Source organism: Anomaloglossus baeobatrachus, chromosome 10, assembly GCF_048569485.1.
Source record: "Anomaloglossus baeobatrachus isolate aAnoBae1 chromosome 10, aAnoBae1.hap1, whole genome shotgun sequence".
Taxonomy (NCBI): Eukaryota; Metazoa; Chordata; class Amphibia; order Anura; family Aromobatidae; genus Anomaloglossus; species Anomaloglossus baeobatrachus.
Genome location: NC_134362.1, coordinates 15,484,641 through 15,499,541, shown reverse-complemented (window position 1 = coordinate 15,499,541; position 14,901 = coordinate 15,484,641). Strand labels below are relative to the sequence as shown.

Genomic DNA, 14,901 nt, shown 5'->3' with positions numbered 1-14,901 from the left:
TGATGTAATATAATGACGGATCAATATTCGGGGCTGTCACTGTGACTACTATGAATATCTATTGCTTCATCTAAACAGCTGATAAAGGATCTATAAAAGGCAGGGGATTGGCTTTGTATTTACTACAGCCCTGAGGCAATTAGGCAAAAAGCATTACTTGTCTTAGTCTGTGTCTCGTAACGTTAGTGTCACACTGTGCCGTGTCTTTGAGCTCTCAAATTGCAATTTCCAGCCCCTGAGAAGATGTGGAAGACGTCGCTGCCTCGGATACTGCTGGTGGAGCTGTGCCTGGTGCTGGTGGTCCACACGTTGCCCCTTCCTGACGCAGGGCCGCACGTGGCCAATGGCTGGGAGGAGAGCGTACGGATCAGACGACTGTCTACGGTCAGGAAGCACGGACAGGAGAGCTTCTATCTCCGGATACACAACGATGGCCGAGTGGATGGAGCAAAGCATCCAAGCTCTCACAGTGAGTATGGACGAGGGGTCCGCCACCGCTTACCCCATCTAATGGGGCAACTCGAGGAAGCTGTAACTTTTGGAAAGTTTTTGCGTAGCCCCCTCTGTAGCAGATATGGAGTAACAAGAAATAGTTTGCAACTTTTTGGGCAAGATCAGACTTTGAAAAGTTTTTGCACGGCCACCTCCAAAAGTGATACGGACTAGAAGAGCTGGAACTTTTTGCAAAACTTTTCAAAGAACTTTTTGTGCATTTGGTTCCATCAGATATATGGCGTCAAAGAAAGGAAACAAACTGTATTTTTTTGGGGGGGGAAGGGGATGGGGGCTGCCCCTCTTCCCCCTTTCATGTACAGGAGACTTTTCTAAAATATATGATTGTACGGGGTGTATGTATGATGGATGTGCCAAGAGGGTACGGTCAGATAGCCGGGACATAGCCTATCCACAGGGCGAGTGCAGCAAACTGGGTCTGTGCCCTGGTGACCCATTCTCCTGGGTCATTTTCTGGGCAGTTACTGAATTTTGAGTGGGATTTGATCACCAAAGCGTCAGATCGCTGCGTTAGCTTTGTATCTAAATCCTCCGACCAAGACCTTCTCCACTTGCTACCTAACACCCAGGGCATATGCTCGGCCACCCACCAAGCTGCCCCCTGCAGGAATGATCTGCTCGGTACATCACCCCCATCATTGCTATACCTCTGCCCTTGTATGTGATATCAGAGGGTTGGGGGGAATCGGGCCGTGATGGGCAGGAGGTTTGGGCTGTACTAGAATTTTTTACTATGACTACATGTCCGGAACCTTTCCAGACTTATACCCCAAACATAAGGTCTGTCCTCTATGGAGCAGATCCTCCAGGACAATTGCAAAAATGACTCGCATTCCTATAATGGCTCATGTGTTACATTACATCGCCGTAAAGCACCAACCTAAAGGAAAGTGTGTGAACCCTTTCTAATGTGCAGGCCGCATGCAGTGACCATTACTTATCTTTGCACCCAGGTTTGCTTGAAATCAGAGGAGTCGCGGCCGGACTGGTGGCCATTAAAGGATATCACACTTCTCTATACCTGTGCATGGCGAGCGACGGCACGCTTTATGGAACGGTGAGTTTAATGGGCACCATTTCTAAATAGATTTTTATTTTCTATAAAAGAGAATGTACTTTTGTTTTTGTACATGGGAGGGTCTGCTACAACAGGGTGCAGAGGAACTGACTGCCGTGTATGGGGGCATCCTGCTGAGATTGGGTGAAAGAGGGACTGCCCATGTTGAAAAAAATCGTCTTAGCGTTTTATTCTCAGGGGAGGTGTCCGGCAGCAGGATGCTCCCTAATCCATCGAGAACACATGCACGCTCACCTTCACCGAGCATGCATGTCTATGGAGGGTTGCCCATTGAGAACACATGCATGCTCACCTTCACCGAGCATGCATGTCTATGGAGGGTTGCCCATTGAGAACACATGCATGCATGTATATGGAGGGGTTGCCCATTGAGAACACATGCATGCTCACCTTCACCGAGCATGCATGTCTATGGAGGGGTTGCCCATTGAGAACACATGCATGCTCACCTTCACCGAGCATGCATGTCTATGGAGGGGTTGCCCATTGAGAACACATGCATGCTCACCTTCACCGAGCATGCATGTATATGGAGGGGTTGCCCATTGAGAACACATGCATGCTCACCTTCACCGAGCATGCATGTCTATGGAGGGGTTGCCCATTGAGAACACATGCATGCTCACCTTCACCGAGCATGCATTGCGAACACATGCACACTCACCTTCACCGAGCATGCATGTGTATAGAGGGGTTATCCATTGAGAACACATGCACGCTCACCTTCACCGAGCATGCATGTCTATGGAGGGGTTGCCCATTGAGAACACATGCATGCTCACCTTCACCAAGCATGCATGTCTATGGAGGGGTTGCCCATTGAGAACACATGCATGCTCACCTTCACCGAGCATGCATTGAGAACACATGCACACTCACCTTCACCAAGCATGCATGTGTATAGAGGGGTTATCCATTGAGAACACATGCACGCTCACCTACACTGAGTATGCATGGCCGTGGAGGGGTTATCCAGTGAGAACACATGAACACTCACCTGCACCGAGCATGCATGTGTATGGAGGGGTTATCCATTGAGAACACATGCACGCTCACCTGCACCGAGCATGCATGTGTATAGAGGAGTTGACTGAAAGAGATATTGAACCCGATTCAACAGACACCTCCAACACTCCCAAATAGTGTCTATAAACATTCCCAGAAAGGTTTGATAATTTGGACAAATTTTGTTATTCCTCTGTCTGTCCTATCAGGGAGGGCACTATAGAAGAATGTGGGAAGACTGAATGCTGCCCCTACAGCGCTTTTCCATCTTAAAGGGTTATTCCCAGTTATCGGTGGTCAGTGGGTATCCAGGCTGTAAAATACCCCGGAATAGAGCCCTAACTTTTCTGTTCACTGTCCGTCTCACTGTTAGCGATAGGAATAGGTGGCGGTCCCAGTGGTGAGACCCCTACTCAAGTTGGAGGCGTCTCCTTATAAAATATGATTCTGTAGTATTCTACTATAGGGACCCCAGCAATCAGCTGTGAGTGTTCAATTCCACCATAGCGCCACCACTGGGGAACTGAAGAATGACACCTTTCTCATTGATCTCAATGGGCGCTCTGTCTAATGCACTGATTTCTCAGGTCCTCGGGGAGGGAGATGCTTTTTATACTCTCTGAACGCACTACCATGTGTGCACTTATAGGGGGTTATTACAGGTGTTGTTATAATGCACATGTGCGGCAGGGAGCGATTTATGATACCTCCAACTGTTATCAGTGCGACTCTACACTAAAAGGTTATTTCAGGTCAACGCGGTGTACTTTATACAGACATATGTCTGACTGCTCCTTATAGCAATAGTGAGACAGTAACACGGGGTGGTACGAACACATAAAAAGGTAACAGCAACAGCAAAAATCAGCCGCGTGTCTGGTGGTCCCGGGGGTCTCACCATTCCAACATTGCACCTTATCGTGCAACCTATAGATTCCTGTACACTAATGTATAGTCCACTAATTACTAAGCCATTAGACCCCTATTTCCAAATAGCGCAGGGACCCACATGCTAGATAGGGCGGCACGGTGGCTCAGTGGTTAGCACTGCAGTCTGGTGGTGGCTCAGTGGTTAGCACTGCAGTCTGGTGGTGGCTCAGTGGTTAGCACTGCAGCCTTGCAGCGCTGGGGTCCTGGGTTCTAGTCCCACTACGGCCACCATCTGCAAGAAGTTTGTATGTTCTCCCCGTGTTTGCGTGGGTTTCCTCCCACACTCCAAAAACATACTGATGGGGAATACAGATTGTGAGCCCCAATGGGGACAGTTTTGCCAATGTATGTAAAGCGCTGTGGAATCAATAGCGCTATATAAGTGATTAAATATTATTATATATAGAAGCGGCACAATGAACGGGAGGGAATTACTAATGCAGAATGACGATCAGACCACATAGAAGCTTGGGAGAATATATACAATATATATGTCTCTCCATACATAGAGGTGTGACTTTTACCTCTGCGCCCCCTATAGTTACACAACACCCCCCCCCTTCCGCTCCCTAATCAGCAATATTTAAACAGCGGGTGGGGACTCCGGCTGGTCACGAGTTCACCCTTCCTCCACCTTTGCACGGTCGCTCACCTCGCACTTTATTTTGGCGCAGTCACAGCAAAGTGAATGAACTCAAGTTCAGGACGAGCAGCTGATAATGCCACAGCTCGGACAGCGAACATATCCGTATGTCAAAGGCTATTGTAAATATATATATATATATATATATATATATATATATATACACATACATACATACATACACATATTGTATGTGTGTATATATATATATATATATATATATATATATATATATATATATATATATATATATATATATATATATATATATATATATATATATATATATATATATATATATATATATATATATATATATATATATATAAACAGAGAAACTCTCGAAAGGTGTCCGTCCTATTCTGGACCCCACTATGATACACTGACAGTTCGAAAGTTTATTTTGCTGTTGGATTGCATTGACAGGACACATTGTAGCAGACCCACAGCTGTTGAATGTATTGGAGTAAAAAAGCTACCATATAATTCTGCAGAAGAAATCTGAGGCCAGCATCTGATCTCTGCAGCTCAAGGCTTAAAGGGGATGTCTGATCTTATTAGATGCTTTGAATTGTAAGAAGTTCTTTGCAATCTACTTCTCAGGACCAAAGAGATTTTTACCACCCAATCTGAGAGTAGCATAATGTAGGGGCAGAGATCCTGATTCCAGCGATGTGTCACTTACTGGGATACTTAGTGTAGTTTTGATAAAATCCCTGTTTATTCAGCAGGAGATTATCATTACAGGACTACTTGGCATGCTGCAGGTAGTCCAGCATATTCATGAATTCTGTATAACCGCTAGATCTGCAACAGATAAAACATTTATTTTATCAAAATGAAAGCAAACAGCTCAGTAAGTGACATCACTGGAATCAGGGTCTCGGTCTCTAGATTATGATGTTCTCAGATGGGGGAAGCAAAAACCTGGTGACAGATTCCCTTTAATGCTCCTTGCTAAGGTTACCAAGCACAGCTGCAGTCTATCAGCAGAGGTCAGTTTCCTAGGAAAGGAAAATGCGTGTGCAACATCTTTGTTCCAGAGCTTGTGAGCGCTGCGTTTGTGCAGCTTCAGTCCCCTGTGCTCCTCTGATGCTGCGAGGAGCAACTCCAGTCCAAATTGTGAAACTTCTTCCCTGGCAAGCAGAAGCCTGGAGGCAGAGGAGCGCCCTTGAAGATGAAGATGAGCACCCCTTTAAAAGGGATTGTCCTGTGCTTTAAAATTAATATCCTATCGTTAGATCTCACACCTAGAACCCGGACTAATTAACTGTGTGTAGATTCTGCGGCAGTGGGATGTAAACAGTGTATGGAGCTGAAACAGCAGAGCTCTGTACTCCTTGTAGGGGCCGTTTTCAGGAGTCGAAACAGCAGAGTTCTGTTCACCTTGTAGGAGACATTCTCAGGAGCTGAAACAGCAGAGTTCTGTTCACCTTGTAGGGGCCGTTCTCAGGAGCTGAAACAGCAGAGTTCTGTACACCTTGTAGGGGCCGTTTTCAGGAGTTGAAACAGCAGAGTTCTGTTCACCTTGTAGGGGCCGTTTTAAGGAGCTGAAACAGCAGAGCTCTGTACACCTTGTAGGGGCCGTTTTAAGGAGCTGAAACAGCAGAGCTCTGTACACCTTGTAGGGGCCATTCTCAGGAGCTGAAACAGCAGATTTCTGTACACCTTGTAGGGGCCATTCTCAGGAGCTGAAACAGCAGAGTTCTGTACACCTTGTAGGGGCCATTCTCAGGAGCTGAAACAGCAGAGTTCTGTACACCTTGTAGGGGTCGTTCTAAGGAGCTGAAACAGCAGAGCTCCGTACACCTTGTAGTGGCCGTTTTCAGGTAGTGAAGTTAAACTTCAATTAAAGTGACCCAATATGAACTGCAGTACTGTGAAAGGCCACCACACTGTGTACGGTGTTCTGTACAATATATACTGTACATATTCAAGTATATATTCAACATCCCAGTAGCAGCTGATTGGTGCAAGTGACAAATGTAAAATTCCCATCAATCTAGTATTTATAACCTATTCTATGCATAAGATCATAAACAGTAAAGCTGGGTTCACACATAGCGACAGCGACAACGACGTCGCTGTTACGTCACCATTTTCTGTGACGCAACAGCGACCTTGTAAGTCGCTGTTATGATCGCTGCTTAGCTGTCAAACACAGCGACGCAGCAGCGATCATAAAGACACGCGTCGCTGTGCTTCATGTGCAGAGAGCAGGGAGCCGCGCACACTGCTTAGCGCTGGCTCCCTGCACTCCTAGCTGCAGTACACATCGGGTTAATTACCCGATGTGTGCTGCAGCTACATGTGCAGGGAGCAGGAGCCGGCGCTGGCAACGTGAGAGCGGCGGAGGCTGGTAACGAAGGTAAATATCGGGTAACCAGGGAAAGGTCTTCCCTTGGTTACCCGATGTTTACAGTGGTTACAGCTTTCCGCAGCTGCCAGACGCCGGCTCCTGCTCTCTGCTCGCTTCAGTTCGTCGCTCTCGCGCTGTCACACACAGCGATGTGTGCTTCACAGCGGGAGAGCGACGACCAAAAAATGAAGCTGGACATTCAGCAACGACCGGCGACCTCACAGCAGGGGCCAGGTCATTGCTGGATGTCACACACAGCGACGGGACATCGCTGCAACGTCACAGAAAATGGTGACGTAGCAGCGACGTCGTTGTCGCTGTGTGTGACATCACCCTTAAGCCCTGGACAACCCCTTTAATCTCATCTTCTGTGCATAGACTAATGATACTTATTTCCATGGGGGCGTCCTAATTCCCCCCAGATTTTTTCTTCTACATGTGTGCAGATTTCTGTCTATTGACCGTCCTAATCCTTATTGTCTTTTCCACCCTCAGCATACTTATTCTTCAGAAGACTGTTCCTTCACGGAAGAAATCGGACGTGATGGATACAATGTATATAAATCGCCAAAATATGGGATGGAGGTCTCCCTGAGCAATGACAAGCAGAGGCAGCAATTTAAGGGAAAAGGCTTCTTACCCCGATCCCAATTCCTGCCGGTCTTTCACTGGTCGCCCTCTGACCTGACCCCGGACGCTGAGGAAGTTGAGGAGTATCAATACGACAGTAAAAACATCCCCAATGTTGAGAGTATGGACCCCCTGGGGCTCGTAGATATGATGCGGAGCTATCACAAAAAGTAGACGGGGGATTTTTTTTTTTTTTACTCTTATTGTGGAGGACAATGACGAAGAAGAGCGATGTCTGGAAAGCACTGGACGGCCATTCCTCATTATGTTACTGTACAAGACGACAGATTCTTCTCACAGAACAGATAGAAAAGAGAAAGAGAGAAAGAAAGAGAAATAAATAAAGAGAGAGAAAGAAAGAGAAAGAGCGCATTAATAGAAGATTTATTTTCTATAGCCAAAGAGAATTGTGGTTTTGGGGTTTTTTTGTAACTTTTCAGCATTTTTTTTCCTTTTACTAAGCACTTGGTTCTAAATGCACTATTTATATTTAATTTATTGTATGCGGACATTTCTTATTTTTTACCTTATTTATATACTGTATTTATGTTTGCTTACTTTTCTAAATCCATTCAGAATTATATAAACTGATTTGTTGTATGCTCGCCTTTATACCTTTTGTAAATAAATTACCATATGTTCATGGAATATTCTGGAAAGTGTCCTGTTAAACTCATGAGTCATAATCACATTATTATATGTCCTTATAAATACAAGTCAGCGGGAGAATTCTATATAGTTCCATCCTGTATTATACTCCAGAGCTGCACTCACTATTCTGCTGGTGCAGTCACTGTGTACATACATTACATTACTGATCCTGAGTTACCTCCTGTATTATACTCCAGAGCTGCACTCACTATTCTGCTGGTGCAGTCACTGTGTACATACATTACATTACTTATCCTGTACTGATCCTGAGTTACCTCCTGTATTATACTCCAGAGCTGCACTCACTATTCTGCTGGTGCAGTCACTGTGTACATACATTACATTACTTATCCTGTACTGATCCTGAGTTACCTCCTGTATTATACTCCAGAGCTGCACTCACTATTCTGCTGGTGCAGTCACTATGTACATACATTACATTACTTATCCTGTACTGATCCTGAGTTACCTCCTGTATTATACTCCAGAGCTGCACTCACTATTCTGCTGGTGCAGTCACTGTGTACATACATTACTTATCCTGAGTTACCTCCTGTATTATAATCCAGAGCTGCGCTCACTATTCTGCTGGTGCAGTCACTATGTACATACATTACATTACTTATCCTGTACTGATCCTGAGTTACCTCATGTATTATACTCCAGAGCTGCACTCACTATTCTGCTGGTGCAGTCACTGTGTACATACATTACTTATCCTGAGTTACCTCCTGTATTATAATCCAGAGCTGCGCTCACTATTCTGCTGGTGCAGTCACTGTGTACATACATTAGATTACTAATTCTGAGTTACCTCCTGTATTATACTCCAGAGCTGCACTCGCTATTCTGCTGGTGCAGTCACTGTGTACATACATTAAATTACTGATCCTGTACTGATCCTGGGTTACATCCTGTATTATACTCCAGAGCTGCACTCACTATTCTGCTGGTGGAGTCTGTCTTGCAGCCACAGAGGAAATCAACGTGTCGTCCCAGGCGGTGTCACATCACTGCATTCTGCTGTCTGCATCCATCAGCTCTCTCTGCAGGGAGAAAAGGACTCAGATTAGACTATTAAAAACTTTTTTCGCTGGTGTGGCATGAAGGTGGCATTAATACATAAAGGAACTGTCACTAGGTTTTTGCCACCTAATCTAAGAGCCTAATGAAGAAAAAGAGAGCCTGATTTCAGTAATGTGTCACTTACTGGGTAGCGCAGTGTAGCTTTTATAAAATCATTCTTTAATTAGCAGGAGATTATCATTACAGGACTACTCTGTGTGCTGCAGGTAGTCCAGCACATCCATGAGATCTGTACAAACCCGCTCTACTTTCAAATAATGCTAAATCTGCAACACAGGAAACATTGATTTTATCAAAATAAGAGCAGACAACTTGGTAAGTGACACATCGCTGGAATCAGGGTCTCTGCTGCTACATTACGCTGCTCTCAGATGGGGGATCAAAAACCTGGTGACAGATTCCCTTTAAGGAAACACTCAAGGGGCAGTAATTTTTTTTTATAGAGGGCACTATTGCTGGGTTAGGGGGCACAATACTAGTTTTGCCCCCACTCTATGGCACTGGGTACAGACCGCCGATGTCCAGTGAGGCCGGGCAACCCCCTTTAACGCCTGCTCTTGGGAGTCCAGAGTATAAGTCAGCGAGGCATGAAGGCTCAGTAAACCCAGCAATCGGTGTTTTACCTATGCAGCTGCATAGGGATCCACTCATAAAGGGGGTCCAGGGCCGCTGTATACGTATATGGGCGGCACGGTGGCTCAGTGGTTAGCACTGCAGTCTTGCAGCGCTGGGGTCCTGGGTTCGAATCCCAACAAGGACACCATCTGCAAGGAGTTTGTATGTTCTCCCCGTGTTTGCGTGGGTTTCCTCCGGGTTCTCCGGTTTCCTCCCACACTCCAAAGACATACAGATAGGGAATTTAGATTGTGAGCCCCAATGGGGACAGTGTTCCTGATGTATGTAAAGCGCTGCGGAATATGTTAGCGCTAAATAAAGATTGATTGATTGATGTTACTGTGATTCATACTGTCCACAGTACCAATGGTGCACAGGACAGTGTCCATATGATGCACAGATAACCGCAGCCCACCATGATTTCAGCTCTGGGTGGTCCTCTAAGCAAAAAAAAAAAAAAAGGATTGTCCAAAATAGACAGGCAAGTTCTCATTTTAGAGCACATTAAATAAAGCACTAAATTTGGCACCATTTTTACTGCCCCCCTGTATGTCATCCCCAATGGGGCCCTTAGGGGCTGTCATTGCCTGCCCGGGGCGGCCACCAGCACCCGGAGCAGGCACCCCGTGTTTGGGCACGCAGCTTCTTGTAACGAGGGGACACGTCTGTGTTATCGAGGTGTTAACCTCCCGTAAACAACTACCTGAATTACTTATATGGCTGTTTACTTCAAAGCAGAAATGTCTCGTAACTTTCACAAGATGGTACTGACACAGATCAAAGGCAGGATAATGACGATTGTGTGGCTTTCAGCATTACCTCTAATCATGTGCAATTGATTACAAAGCAATCTCGCTGCCGAGACTTTGACCTCTGCCCATTGCTTTGACTCCATCACTACTTGATTCATCAATTGCCGCATTAGCGAGGCGCAGGGACCGCCGCCGCTCCAGCGGGACGCGATTAATCAACCGATGGCCGAAAAAAATTACAATGCAAGTTTTGCTTTATTCCCACTTGCGGTTTTATAAAACTGGAAAATTTAGCAAATACCAAATCAAAATTTCCCATCAGAGAGCGACACATTTTAGTGAACATTTTCCAGGGGCAAAATCAGACACAACGAGATCTGGAAGGTCGGAACACGCCAGCGGGTCTAGGGCGGTAGAAAAGGAGCAAAAAAGCCACATCTCCCCGTGATGGCGGAGAACGAGGGGAGAACGGTCCACGAGGCAAACTCCGGTGCAGAATTATATATTTGCGTCATTTCCCCAAACTTTGCAAATAGCAACAACAAAAGCAAAAATTAAAAGCTTCATAATGTATCTTATGTGAGGGATATGGGTTTTTTTTCTCCACTTATGAGCCACGTCTTCTCCCCCCTTCCACCCCCCCCCCCCCAAGCTTCCTGAACTCATCATTCAAAAACTGCTAAAATCTTTCCTATTCAACACATGGAGTGCCAGCCCACCGAGGATGAAGGTTACAGCTGCCTATTGAAGCCAACGGCAAGGTGAGGAGCCGAGGGAGAGGCACACACAGATGGTGCTGATGCTTTCTAGTGTTTTATCTCACCCCAGACCTGGATTCACAGCTACACTGCTCATTAATAATGTATAATATATTACTTCTAGTAAGTGTTTTATCTCACCCGAGACCTGAATTCACATCTACACTGCTCAGTAATAATGTATAATATACTACTTCTAGTAGTAAGTGTTTTATCTCAACCCAGACCTGGATTCACAGCTACACTGCTCAGTAATAATGTATAATATACTCCAGGATGTTGCTTTCTAGTGTTTTATCTCACCCCAGACCTGGATTCCTACACTGCTATATATTTTCCCTCTGTGGTCCTTCTGCTTTCTAGTAAGTGTTTCGCCTCACCCCAGACCTGGATTCCTAGCTACCCTGTTATATATTCTCCTCTATGCTCCTTCAGCTTTCTAGTAAGTGTTTATCTTACCTCAATACTGGATTCATAGCTACACTGATGAGCAAAAGGGTAACATTGTTTTGAGCTTTTGACTTTCAGGCTCCATATCTCACCATCCTCTACAGCTTTGAGCGTGAGACGACCTTCATTTTATAGACAATCATCTTGGCTATCTAATACATAAATGTGACTTGTAGCTATTTAGCCTATGATTAGTTACGCAGTTTCTTGTCATGTCTCTGCATTGTTACTGTTTTGCTTTATTTCCTGTGTACTAGAACTTACAACCTGTTCTCACATTCCCTAATAGCTCAGTGCGTTATTAGGTTGATTTCCAAGAGAAAGTCACTGGTTCGAATCAAGGAGCCTCCATGAAGATTTCCCAAGAACAGAGAATCCGCATCATCCAGGTCATCGATAGCGGTCTCTGGGCCATAAAAATTGCTAAACTGCATCACGTGAGGCCATGACAGGTGGAAGAATAAGAAATTAAGTCCGTCTATCCATTCAGAAGCCAAGAGGTGACGTCCCGGCAAAATATCGGAGTCAACAAGTCGCTCATTACAAGGTCTATCAGTTCTGGAGACACCCGGCAGTGGAGGCGGCTCGTCTGCTCCATAATAGTGACATCACAGACGTCCATGCGAGCACCAAGCGACGCACGTTACACAAGTCTGGAATGGTGGACCGATAAAAGGTGAAGAAGCATCGGCTCGACTTTGCAAAGAAGAATGAAAAGTGGAGGATTGGAAACGGGGATGTGGAGCGATGAGATGAAAGTCAATAAACTTCTCTGATGGGGCAAATGGGTCTGGAAGAAACAAGGGAAAAAGGATCCAACGGATCAAGAACTGAAGGAACTGACAAGTTCAATGGAGGAAGCCTGATGATACAGGGTCTTTACAGCCAAAGGCGTTGGAGACTTGGCCAGGATCGACGGTGGTGTCAATGTGAGGATCCTACAAGACCAGTTACTTCATACACTCGAGTACTATGGGTAAGAAAAGGTCGACATAGTGTTCCAGGAGGACAGCGACCCGAAGCATATGGCGAGATTGGAGAAGAAATGGGTCAATGACAATGAACTAGAGGTGCTGGATTGTCCCCACAGTCCCCAGACCCCAACCCAATCCAACACTTGTGTGTGAAGAAAACACTGTATACATCCCCAAGAGACCCGACCAGTATACACCAACACTGGGAACATGGAGAAGAGACCTGACCAGTATACACCAACACTGGGAACGTGGAGAAGAGACCTGACCAGTATACACCAACACTGGGAACGTGGAGAAGAGACCTGACCAGTATACACCAACACTGGGAACATGGAGAAGAGACCTGACCAGTATACACCAACACTGGGAACATGGAGAAGAGACCTGACCAGTATACACCAACACTGGGAACATAGAGAAGAGACCTGACCAGTATACACCAACACTGGGAACGTGGAGAAAAGACCTGACCAGTATACACCAACACTGGGAACATGGAGAAGAGACCTGACCAGTATACACCAACACTGGGAACATGGAGAAGAGACCTGACCAGTATACACCAACACTGGGAACGTGTAGAAGAGACCTGATCAGTATACACCAACACTGGGAACGTGGAGAAGAGACCTGACCAGTATACACCAACACTGGGAACGTGGAGAAGAGGCCTGACCAGTATACACCAACACTGGGAACGTGGAGAAGAGACCTGACCAGTATACACCAACACTGGGAACGTGTAGAAGAAACCTGACCAGTATACACCAACACTGGGAACGTGGAGAACAGACCTGACCAGTATACACCAACACTGGGAACATGGAGAAGAGACCTGACCAGTATACACCAACACTGGGAACGTGGAGAAGAGACCTGACCAGTATACACCAACACTGGGAACGTGGAGAAGAGACCTGACCAGTATACACCAACACTGGGAACGTGGAGAAGAGACCTGACCAGTATACACCAACACTGGGAACGTGGAGAAGAGACCTGACCAGTATACACCAACACTGGGAACGTGGAGAAGAGACCTGACTAGTATACACCAACACTGGGAACGTGGAGAAGAGACCTGACCAGTATACACCAACACTGGGAACGTGTAGAAGAAACCTGACCAGTATACACCAACACTGGGAATGTGGAGAACAGACCTGACCAGTATACACCAACACTGGGAACATGGAGAAGAGACCTGACCAGTATACACCAACACTGGGAACGTGTAGAAGAAACCTGACCAGTATACACCAACACTGGGAACGTGGAGAACAGACCTGACCAGTATACACCAACACTGGGAACATGGAGAAGAGACCTGACCAGTATACACCAACACTGGGAACATGGAGAACAGACCTGACCAGTATATACCAACACTGGGAACATGAAGAAGAGACCTGACCAGTATACACCAACACTGGGAACATGAAGAAGAGATCTGACCAGTGTACACCAACACTGGGAACGTGGAGAAGAAACCTGACCAGTATACACCAACACTGGGAACATGGAGAAGAGACCTGACCAGTATACACCAACACTGGGAATGTGGAGAAGAGACCTGACCAGTATATACCAACAATGGGAACGTGGAGAAGAGACCTGACCAGTATACACCAACACTGGGAACGTGGAGAAGAGACCTGACCAGTATACACCAACACTGAGAACATGGAGAACAGACCTGACCAGTATATACCAACACTGGGAACATGGAGTAGAGACCTGACCAGTATACACCAACACTGGGAACATGAAGAAGAGATCTGACCAGTATACACCAACACTGGGAACGTGGAGAAGAGACCTGACCAGTATACACTAACACTGGGAACATGAAGAAGAGACCTGACCAGTATATACCAACACTGGGAACATGGAGAAGAGACCTGACCAGTATACACCAACACTGGGAACATGGAGAAGAGACCTGACCAGTATACACCAACACTGGGAACATGAAGAAGAGATCTGACCAGTATACACCAACACTGGGAACGTGGAGAAGAGATCTGACCAGTATACACCAACACTGGGAACGTGTAGAAGAGACCTGACCAGTATACACCAACACTGGGAACGTGTAGAAGAGACCTGACCAGTATACACCAACACTGGGAACGTGGAGAAGAGACCTGACCAGTATACACCAACACTGGGAATGTGTAGAAGAGACCTGACCAGTATACACCAACACTGGGAACATGGAGAAGAGACCTGACCAGTATACACCAACACTGGGAACATGGAGAAGAGACCTGACCAGTATACACCAACACTGGGAACATGGAGAAGAGACCTGACCAGTATATACCAACACTGGGAACGTGGAGAAGAGACCTGACCAGTATACACCAACACTGGGAACATGGAGAAGAGACCTGACCAGTATACACCAACACTGGGAACATGGAGAAGAGGCCTGACCAGTATACACCAACA

General features: G+C 46.0%; 1 protein-coding gene and 1 long non-coding RNA gene across 5 annotated transcripts in view; one reads left to right on the top strand and one right to left on the bottom strand.

The window, feature by feature from the left end:
- LOC142254623 (uncharacterized) overlaps positions 1-14,901 on the bottom strand; it is a 253,831-nt gene that overhangs the window by 229,158 nt on the left and 9,772 nt on the right. For all 4 annotated transcript variants that reach the window (XR_012727285.1, XR_012727283.1, XR_012727284.1 and 1 more), the window contains one exon: positions 8,752-8,855. This is a non-coding gene — a long non-coding RNA (uncharacterized LOC142254623). The remainder of the gene's footprint in view (positions 1-8,751; positions 8,856-14,901) is intronic.
- Positions 244-7,332, top strand: FGF19 (fibroblast growth factor 19). Its single transcript, XM_075326399.1, has 3 exons — positions 244-469; positions 1,467-1,570; positions 7,024-7,332. Exons 1-3 carry the CDS (start codon positions 244-246, stop codon positions 7,330-7,332), a joined length of 639 nt encoding a protein of 212 aa, XP_075182514.1.

Bases quoted from the DNA above. Each gene is read 5' to 3' on its own strand.
- FGF19 (XM_075326399.1), top strand. From the start codon at position 244: ATGTGGAAGACGTCGCTGCCTCGGATACTGCTGGTGGAGCTGTGCCTG. The intron at 470-1,466 runs GTGAGTATGGAC...CTTTGCACCCAG, and splicing joins AAAGCATCCAAGCTCTCACA to GTTTGCTTGAAATCAGAGGA. The intron at 1,571-7,023 runs GTGAGTTTAATG...TTCCACCCTCAG, and splicing joins ACGGCACGCTTTATGGAACG to CATACTTATTCTTCAGAAGA.